Source organism: Theobroma cacao, chromosome 9 (assembly GCF_053813885.1).
Source record: "Theobroma cacao isolate CCN51 chromosome 9, ASM5381388v1, whole genome shotgun sequence".
NCBI lineage: Eukaryota > Viridiplantae > Streptophyta > Magnoliopsida > Malvales > Malvaceae > Theobroma > Theobroma cacao.
Window position 1 is genome coordinate 9,350,460 of NC_142647.1, and position 10,713 is coordinate 9,361,172.

General features: G+C 35.5%; 2 protein-coding genes across 3 annotated transcripts; one reads left to right on the forward strand and one right to left on the reverse strand.

Annotated features, from left to right (window-relative positions):
- Positions 1 to 257: 257 nt before the first annotated feature.
- Positions 258 to 2,820, forward strand: LOC18589027 (uncharacterized). The gene is made up of 3 exons (XM_088810151.1): positions 258 to 812; positions 1,047 to 1,823; positions 2,416 to 2,820. Exons 1-3 carry the CDS (start codon positions 413 to 415, stop codon positions 2,637 to 2,639), a joined length of 1,401 nt encoding a protein of 466 aa, XP_088666277.1. The 5' UTR covers positions 258 to 412; the 3' UTR covers positions 2,640 to 2,820.
- A 1,123-nt stretch (positions 2,821 to 3,943) lies between these two features.
- On the reverse strand, positions 3,944 to 7,061 carry LOC18589028 (ATP-dependent DNA helicase). Of its 2 annotated transcripts, none has more exons than XM_007013828.3 (6): positions 6,724 to 7,061; positions 6,272 to 6,541; positions 6,003 to 6,176; positions 5,800 to 5,906; positions 5,338 to 5,672; positions 3,944 to 4,806 (listed from the first exon to the last, which is right to left on the reverse strand). In XM_007013828.3, the coding sequence occupies exons 1-6, from the start codon at positions 6,886 to 6,888 to the stop codon at positions 4,223 to 4,225; spliced, it is 1,635 nt and encodes a 544-aa protein (XP_007013890.3). In that variant the 5' UTR covers positions 6,889 to 7,061; the 3' UTR covers positions 3,944 to 4,222. The 2 variants fall into 2 exon arrangements, with proteins under 2 accessions (XP_007013890.3, XP_007013889.3); XM_007013827.3 differs by having other exon boundaries at positions 3,944 to 4,830; positions 6,724 to 7,059.
- Positions 7,062 to 10,713: the final 3,652 nt, after the last annotated feature.

Sequence of the window (10,713 nt, forward strand, 5' to 3'; positions counted from 1 at the left end):
TATGTCAAACTGTTTCAACGCTTATGCCTTTTCCATGTTTTGTTCCTTCGTTTGCATTAGTTCAATCTCTATTGATATGTGAGATTAAGATGGGTTTGGATCTTTTTAACTTCTTTTTCCAAAGAACATGTTACATGTGCTCTTTCTTCTTTGTGATTTCACTTTCCAGGATTTTATTTTTCAATGGCGACGTCGAAGGATGACCCTCTTGATCAAAGGGAAGATCCAAGACTCTGCTTCTTGGAGAACACCAACAGGCAAGGCCTTCGACCTTCGTCAGGATCTTTGCTTGCTTTTTTCAGGCAATGCAGATAGTTCATAATCAGTGCTATCCTTTTGGCCCTGAGGCCGATTTTATTAACCCAAATCTGTATACAAGTCTGATGAGTTCTAGAAATTACTTTCCTAACACATGCCAAATTTTCATGGTTCCAGGAAGGTAATTGATGGCAATTCCCAACGCCTCAGCACATACCATCCTCCCCATCAAGGCGTTTCAAGTCCTGGCAACAACCTGCCCGGTGGCGCTTCGAGCTCTGGTCACAGTAGAGGACTTCGGACTTGGAGTCGTGTTCGCGGAATTCTGAATGGTACACACCACGCTGGTGAATCTTCTCGAGCCTCTAACCCTGCTTTAGCAGCGGCAATGTCAAGCAGAGAGTCGATAGAATCCACTCGTATTGTCAGTGGACAACATCCTTTAGGATTAAAGCATGGTTCTGCTGATGAAGTTAGGACCTCCCAAACTGAAAACTTAGCAAACTCTTCAGTAGTTAAGCCGACGGGATTCAATAAAGTAAAAAGTCGCTCAGGTATTTTGCAATTTTGGCTCCTTATTATGTTTATCTTACCCCTAAAGTAAGATCATGCTTGGATAATAACAATTTATCCACATCTTTTTTTTTTTTTGATAAGTCTTATCTACTGTATATGGGGAACTTCCTAATTATTCTGTTAACAGAATTGATTTCTCATATGTAAGATGCGTTAACAAACCATGTTTTCAGCTTGAAATTAGAGCTGATACATTACTTCTTGAAACCCAGGTCATGCTCAACAGCATCAATACAATAAGACAGAGAGGAACCATGATCCTGCACCCTTGGTTAACAAGAGTGGATCCAATAGAACTCCAGTATCTAGGCTGTCTAAGCAGCAAGAAGAAACAACAGAACCTCCCAAAAATCACTCAAGTTCGTTCAGGAGTGTAACTAGTAGAATTCCGGTGTCAACGCAGCGTAGACTGATGGGCACAACCCAACCTCTCAAAGATCCCGCAGAATCAGCCAAACCGAGTACAATTAGTAGAATTCGGGCGTCGATGCGTTTTGTGAAGAAGGAAAGAACCCAACCTCCCAAAAATCCTACAGATTTGGTCGAGAATGGTGGAATAGGTACAATTCTGGCATCAAAGCATGCAATGCAGAAAAAGGAAACAGCCCAACCTCCCAAAGATCCTGCAAGATTGGTCAGGAATATTGGAACCGTTAGAATTCCAGTATCAATTGATGGTAATATTGGAACTAGTAGACTTCCGGTATCAATGCATAGGATGCAGAAAAAGGAAACGACCCAATCTCCCAAAGACTCCGCAGCGTTGGTTAAGAAGAATGAAACCACTAATAGAATTCCGATGGGGAAGCAGGTTACTCAGAAAAAGGCAGAATCCCAACCTTCCAAAGGCACTTCTGATCTGGTCAGCAAGAGTGCAACAGGTAGAACTCTGCCTTCTATGCTGGTTACAAGGAACATGGAGACAACCCCAGCCAAACCAAGACAAAAGCAACTTTTCTGTACCTACGAAGATCATATTGTGTGGGAAGGTATGTCCACAGGTTCTTTCTGGTTTGTTCTACTCTTATCTGATACTAATATCTTTTAACATTCATCCAACACTTGCTGGTGGATGATGATCTGAGTACAACATTGTTCTTTCAGTTTAGTCCAATAATGTAGTTGCTCTTGTAACATGCATAATTGCATATACATTTGCCTGAAAAATCCCAGAAGAGATCCTGGAAAGTAAATATCTTGCATTTGGCTTACCGCACTTTTCAAGTAGCATGTTAAAGGAGTAGAGCTAAAAACAGATAACTGAGATGTATGGCAGATTGCTTAGACTGACAGAACTTATATGTGAAATAACTAGGAATAAAAATTGTTGAACTCAGTTTCAGTCAAAGGATAGCAAAAGTATTAGGAAGAGGGAGGAAACTTGCGGCCTAGTATGTTAAAAGATACCAAAAGTAAAGGCCAGCAGAGTTAATTGCATGGAGAGACAGCTTGATGTTTTCTGTAATCTGTTATACAATGTAAAGATCCACCAATTTAGTGTTCATTTAGAATTAACCCAAAATGGAAATCTGAAAAAACAATAATAACCTTGATCATAACAATTTCCTTCCAATTTTGCAGGTTTTGACGAGCGCATTGTGCCACTTGGGAAGAGCTGTCTCTTATGCGATGGTGATCTAGCAAATAAACCAGTAAATAGTCCAGATATAGAGCGTCTTAACCCTTCGGAGAATGCTGTTCTTTCTTGTGGTCATGTCTATCATAGCCTGTGCTTGCAGTTCGTCACATCAGAAGAGAAGTCTAGAGATCCTCCTTGCATAATATGTGCCAGTATTTTGTCTTAAAGCCTCTATATTTTTTCATTCTCTTAAAATCTTCTCATTTTTTGTACTACATTCTTTGGCTGTTTTACCAGAGTAGGAAAGTCGAACGAAAACCGAATACAAGTGGGAACTGTTGATAACTTCATGAACCATAAATTTTATGCAATTGTAAGAAGCATGGAATAGAAAAACTTACTTCATAAACTTCCTGTATATGTATCGCTATACTTGTACAAGTAAGGATTGCTGAACTTACTTTGTGACAGTTTATCACATTGATATATGGCTGAATCATATATTAATTTCCTTCACAAAATCTCCCTTTTCCTTACTTTTCTTATTTTTATCTTATCCCATGCACTGTGAGAACACGAATTTCAACAATACCATGGAGGAAAAGGTTACCGGGCGTTTTTTACAGTAACAAATTGGAATGAGGGGCGTGTTCACTTTCCTCTGTACATCCACGTTTAAGTTCCCACTAGCATAGCTTTTCACGTATTATTCCCCTTCCCAGTCATAATCAGAAGATGCTTCCGGAGCCGGCTTTTCTTCCATGTGGTCATGCCTTTCACAGCATGTTACATCCTAAAAAGCAGCCGAAAGATCCTCCACACCTTCTAGTGACGTGCAAATGTTTTGGGGTATATGTAGTTCGTCCTCTAAAGTTCTTTCCATTGACCTTTCATTCATTTTGTTCATTCTCTCAAAATCTTGGCAATCAAGGGAAGTGATTGCAAATCAAATAGTAAATGGAACTGCTTGAATTTTCTTTCATCAAGAATATATGCAATGGAAAAGACTAAAAGTTGCCCCCACCAACGCTCAAACAAGTTTGTATTGCTGAAAATGCTTGAACTGTCTTGTATCAGAACTTTTCAATATCCATAGTTGAAGTAACTTCATCCCTCACACAAGTTTTACTTGTCTATCTTTCCCCTTGGAACAGAGTACGGTTGGGTGGCTAGAAGGAATTGAGAACACCTTACCGTATCCGAACTGCTATAAGAAAGCAAGTCTTATCACTGTCATTAATTACTAAGCAAGTCTTATCACTAGCATTAATTACAAACCCTTTGTCTTCTGAAAGGCTCATTAATTACAAACCTCATGCGAGTGGTTATGACTCTTTGAATGGTTGCCCGCAAAAATTAGAAATACGAAACATCTATCAACAGGATTCAGCAAAATATCCACGGGAACCAACGTCACCAAACAGCAAAATGGAAACTCGCCCCAATCCCATCGTGTCAAAATATCCAACTTACAATCAAGAGCCAAAAACAATTTACCAATTTCCACAGTGTATGATAAGAACAGAGAACTTGCAAGGATCAATTACAATTTACTTACAAATTAAAATAGAAACAACAATCTGCTCCAGATATTACATCAAACAATTTTGCTAAAACTCCTAAAGATTTTTACATGGGATTTACTAGAATTCTTCATCAAAAGAATTTTCCAAATCCTGATAAATCCCATTGTCGAAGCATCCCACGACATACATTTGATATAATAGACAACCTTCAGCTTTGCAACTAACATGAGAGAGATTGGGAAATTCATCATTTTCCAAAAGGTCGATAAACAAGAACACTATCTTATCTAGCTTGACTCTCTCCATCATCTTCTGAAATGTTAAACAAGAATTTTGGGAGAGATGCAATTCGGGGAAGATGAAGCAGCAACTCACCAAATGAGTCTTTTCTTGACATGCCTGGAGCCTGCTTGCTAGTAGAGACTTCCTTTGTATCCCCTTCAGAAGTCTTCACATCACCGTTAGCTGTAATATTAAACCCAGATTCGTAACTTCCATTTAGCTGAACATCTTTTCCATCATCAGGTCCACCGTAATTTTCTCCATTACCCTGTGAGTTTGTGCCTGTTGTAGTGTCCTTTTGCAAAAGACAACAGAGAGAATTGACCCTTGACATGAGGGATTTCTCATCAGAGGCTGTTGTAAACTGAGTGTCACTGAGAAGGTACTGTGCAATCTCCTCCAGCATTTCCTGGCAGTCTGGTATATTTTCAGAGGATGGATTTCCAGAGGTCATCTGTTCTGAAAGACAGTGTCCGATATGGCTCATAAAATCACTCATGGACATAGATGGGTGAAGTCCAGGCACTTTTATCTGGTCCCAATTCCTTGACCCCTTTGAATCCACTGCTTCACAAACTCCACTTCCTTCAATGGCATGAGAATCCATCACTAATGTGAAAATGAGAAATTAATTAGAGAATAATAAAGAAAAGTAAAAATGCTACAGTTACAAATAGATTATACTGTGTCATAAGGAAGAAAACATTATTGTACTAAAGCTATAAGTCTAAGCGCAGGAAGAAATGAAACAGTATCAACGTGCATACTAAATCCATCAGACACTGAACAATTCAAATAGCATGTATATGCCGAATACAGCATATATAGAAATAAAAAATAGACTACTGTGTATTTCTATGCTGCTACCTATATCAAAGCAGTACCACCACCATTAGCAAAAAGATATATAACTTCAAGTCTGTGCAACATCATTATCAACAATCAAAAAGCATGCTTTAGATCAAATGTATGCAAATTCCTAAGAAATCACACGCCACATTGTGTTAGGCATTGGACTTCAATAAAGTAAATAAACGAGGATACAAAAAGTCTAAATAACTTAAGACACTCTATCCATCAGCACATCAAAAACAAACCCAAAGCTCCTGACTGTACCTGAACTGGGGGATGGAGCTTCCCTGGACATGTTTTCTGAGGTTATACCAGCAGAATCCCCCTTCTCAACCTCCAGGGATGAAGACTGAGCTGCAGCTGGTGATGCTATATTCTGGAAGCCAGAGCTAGTGGATCCTTTACCAGTCTCCCCCTGGCCAAAACCATGCCCTTTCGATTCATCAGGATCCTCAAACACTGAAGTTCGTGATTCGAAGTATGGTGAATCCAAAATTATCTCTGGCTGTCTGCTTAAACAGTTCAAACGCATGTCACACTGGATAAGCTTTTCAAAATGCTTGTTTAACAATCCTTGGGGACACTGCAGAAAATGTTGCCTAAAAAGCAACAATAAAAATTTTGCATTAGTATATTAGCCATATAGCCATATGCAAACACTCTGATAAAGCATCAAAATTCATCTTGTACCTCCACAAATAAGAATTAGATCCATATTAGTCTTACCTATGCATGCTAGCTTGACCGTCAGTAAAATCTGAAGTTGCCTGCCATAAGGTGTGTTTTCTAGGCTGTGGATTAGTCTCCCTGAAAAAAAGTGGCTGTCTAGCCAGCTGCAGCATAGAAGAAATAACGAAGTCATACATATTCAGATTGCAGGAGAAGAGAGAGAAACAGAGAAGATTATACTAAAAACAAAAAAATCTTACCACAACATTCAAAGTCCCTGATCCATTATCAGGACAGTTTGCCTTAAGAGCCATAATATCCGACCACTGTATTTCAATCTTACTCTTCAGCCCACCTTCCAATACCTCCCAAACAAGCTTATGCTTTGCAAAATAACACTTGGCCACTAAATCACCTTCATACCTCGACTTATACTGCAAATCACCAAGTAAAACAATCCTTCAGGTACTTGACCCCCATTATTAATGCACTTAATCACACAATTAAACTAAACTTATTAAAAAATTACCTCCCAATGGCCGATTCGGAGAATGGAAGCTGGAAAATTTGAGGCTTTAAGCTTATCCGTAGTCACAGCAGCTTTAGCCTCCTTTTTGACTCCAGAGCTCAAATTTTCAGCTTCGGCAGCTGAGCTACTGCTTTGGGATTGAGAAAGGCGCATTTGGATCAAATCCAAAAGTGAAGGACTCTTCCTTAGCCTCAAACCAAGTGGACTCGGCTCATCCAACGGATTGTATAGCGATGGAGGGATCGGGAAAGCATTGACGTCGGAGTTCCACTGACAAAAAAAAAATCATCAAAACAATGCCAAAAAACACAGAAATAAAATCTTTAAAATTTAAAACCTCTAATACAAAGCTCTTTTTTTTTCCTTAAATAGCTGACATCTTTCTCCAAAATTAATTTAATGTTTTATTTCTTAAAAATACACAGGGAAATAAATTTGAGAAAAGAAATTACCTGTTGAAGATTTGGAGAGGCTTTGGATCGTTTACTAAGAGGGCCATGTTCTTCCTCTAAAGTATCCTCGACGATCTCCAATTTCACCGGCGGCTTGTCCCGGCACGACGTCGTCTCCGGCTCCGGCTCCGGCCTAAGATTTCCCGATCTCATTAACTGCACCATCCAATTCAAATCGAAACCCCGATTATCCCAATCTCAACCCCAAAAATCGCGGAAAATTCTAAATTTAAATTTTTCTTCTCTCTCAAAATTTCAAGAAAGAGAGCAAATTTCGGAGATTCTGAAGACCCTAGAAATTACTTTGGGGCAATCTAATTAACGGTGTTGAAGGAAGAGAGAGAGGGAAAGAGGGCCTTTTTTCTGACGGCGAGCACGTGCGAGATCCCGCGTTCTTTGATCCCTCGCACATGCGATAAGTTTCGGGGATTACTCCAATATCCTTGGTTTATGGCAATTATTGGCGTTAGAGCGGATGTTATTTTGGGTATTTGGCAAGAAAAGAGAAGCATGTGCTGGCAGACACGTAAACACATTAACGGATAATATGTGGGGTCCAGCGGAGTTAGGGTTTCTTTTAAATGACGGCGGTTGTTTGGTGCTGTCTGAAACGTGGCGAAAGATCCGGGGGTAGCTTCTAGCCTATGGTTTTTGAAGTTGACACGTGCACTGTTCCATTGAACGCCGAGGACAAAAGGTTAATACGAGGATGATTTGTTTTGTAGTCATTGTAATCAAAAGTGTCATTCTACCGTATAAATTTATATAAATTAATATTATTATATCATAAAATTTTATCAATTACTTAAAATATTATTTAATTAATAAATTAATAATTTATTAACTTATAGATCAATTAAACTTTTGCTATACTTAATTAATGTATAAATTAATTATTTGATATTATTTTTGGTATTGGAGCATGTTTGGCATAAAGACACACTCAAAATAATAATCACATTATATAATTTTTTCTCACAATACGATAGCATTATACCAAATATATCAATTTTAAGAAAAATTAGGGATGAGGTTTAAAAAGATATCAATTTTAAAAATAAACAAGTAATATTGGAGTTATATTTTATAAAGGTCTCATAATTGAGTTATTTATATATATAATTTTGATGTATAAGGAGATTATTAATTTATATATCAAGTGAAGCATATATGTTTTTTTAGATGTATTATTATATAAATTTAGTAAATTATTAATATACCACATTGATCCTGATCAATTAAAAATATTATTTAATCAAAATTATTAATTTATCAAGTATTAATTTAAAGAGGTTATATTGTACTATGATCCCGTTCCAAAATTGAAAGTTTATTTTTGATTTGGTATGAAAATTTAAAAAAAATGTTTTTCTTTTTCTTAATAATGTTTTCAAAAAATTGTTTTATAACATTAATAAATTTATAGTTTCCATATAAAAAATTATAAAATTTATTATAAAAATATTGAAAAAAAATAAAAAGTATACATGCCTAAAATAGAAAAATGAATTAATTTTAAAACAAATTTTAAAAAAGAAAAATAGATATTTAATTTGAAACAAATAGAATATTATTTTCATCGTATGTTAATTTATCAGACTAGTTCCAAGTGGTATGAACTTAATAAAACATATTCTTAATGGATGTTTATATATACTTGCTAAAATTAATTAAATGTTTAAATTTAAAGTTAATAAAATACTATTTTTAGATTTTCTTTCCATTTCATACATTACTACATTATACTTGCTTTGAGGACACTTTTAAAGTTTATCATATTAAATAAATATCTCCTTTCACTATTTAAATTTAAAATAAGTTATGGAAAATGATCAATTTCATAAGTTTATTTTTAAAATAACTTTTAATATAAAATTAATTATTTTATTCAAAATTTAGTCATGAAGTGATAAAAATGTTTTTGAAACCATTTTAAACAAATTAAACTTTCAGTTTCCCCATCTTACTATCTATACAAATTAAATGCTCTCTTAGTTCTCTTTTGTCATCCAAGTCTCTCAACTCTCTCTTGACATCCAGTTCTTTGTAATACTACCACCATTCCCATCGCCATTGCCATCGTCATCATTTTTTAATTTATCTCTTGTAGTGATTTATTTAATTTAAAATATAATATAATATAAATTTTTAAAATTTATACAATAATTTGAGAACCTTTTAAAACATTACATTTTTATTTAATAACTTCAGGCTCTTCTTTGATTTGAATTAAAATACTATCTCTTTTGATTGGAGCATTTAACAGACGATTGTAATCATGGCTCATCATTAAGTTATTGGACCGTCTGCCCGGTCATACCAAAAACGTGGTGAAAATGGTACAAAAATATTCTCTGATGCAATTAATTAAAGATATTGATATGATTAGAGGTCGGTGGTTTAAAGGGAACAAAGCTCAGAGAAAGATGCTTCGATTGGGACGACATTACATTGCGTACGAACATTGTATTTACAGAAATACAACTGTAATTTGATGCCACTTGCACAGGGAAGCACACAATCAGATATTTTAGGCAATAAATAGAATGGTGGGGTCCAGAAATGAAGGCCGGCTTTCGGGTTTGAAAAGTTTGGCCAGTCGTTTGACATTTAAGCACATTTAACACAACGCAATATGGTAGCCAAGCCGCCAAACGCGACCGCCCTCTGCGGTTCTTATTATTTGCCAAATTCAGAAATTATTACCGAATCTTAACAAGTTAAATCATTTTAGTTTAGCTAAGTTAAATTCATCATTAACTTAAATTTAATAGAACATGCCGCCATAGACAGATCACTTCTCTCTAGGGTCTCTAAACCATTAATTATTTATCACTTTATCATAGTTTTCGAGGATATTTAGGCTCGATTTGATTAGGTTGAAAAATTCTTTCGAAAAATATTTTAATCTATTTTTTTCTCATTTGAAAGGAGAAAAACTTTTATAAATATAAAATGCTTACTAGTCAACGAGAAAAACTATGTTGATCGATGGAAATTGTTTTACATTTAAAAAAAGTATAAAGCGTTTTTCATTTATTTTCTCTCCTTTTGAAAACGATTTCATAAATCTCGAAATCAATTTCACTTCAAAAATATTACTTTTCCTTTCTTGTGAGATCAATCCCACATAGCCATAAAGCATCATTAATTTTTTTTAATCTATTTAATTATTATTTTCCTGCTTGTGGGATCAATCTCATAAAATTAATTACATATGGAAGGAGAAAATGAAAATAATGTTTGTCGTTTATTAAAAACTTTCCCCAGTTTTGTTGTTTCTAATGTACCTCCCGGAAATGAGGGCAGATGAAAGTGGAGTTTGAGGATTTAGCTAACCAAAATTCATGCTTTTCCTCTTGAAGCCATGAATTGTGGAAAGATACACTGAACATCAAGAGGAGACAAGGTTGTCCATTAACATGACAAGGACATTGGAACAAGGAACAAAACAATTAACTTACCATTTGGACTCGTTGCATGTTTTTTCTGGAACGTGTCTGATCTGGGTAAGTGTTCAAGGACCATGGTAGGTTGGATATGAGAAGAAGGAAAATGGAAATATCTATTAAGTCTGGTTTCAAAGTTCAAACCAACCCACACTCGCTAAACGGGTAGAGAAATTAGGAAAACATAAGATCGGTGGTAGGTAGAAGCTACTCTCGGATTTGAATCCAACTCTTCTACACGTGAACACCCATAATGAATGTATTAAAAAATGGCCGATGAAAAAAATAAAAAAAAAAATCAAATTAAATTTCCGTATATATAATATTTTCTCTTTTTTTTTAATAGACCAAGAGTGGGATGGGAATTAAAAGAAAATATGTAATAAATCAAATTAAATTTCCGTATATATAAAACTTTGTTGCTAATTAAAAGAAAATAAACATTCATGTTTTTCTATCCATCTTTTCATTCTTTTGTAGAAGCACAATGTTTGGAGCAAATTGGCAAAAGAAAAAGGTTCTTCTTCTCTTCACCTTTATT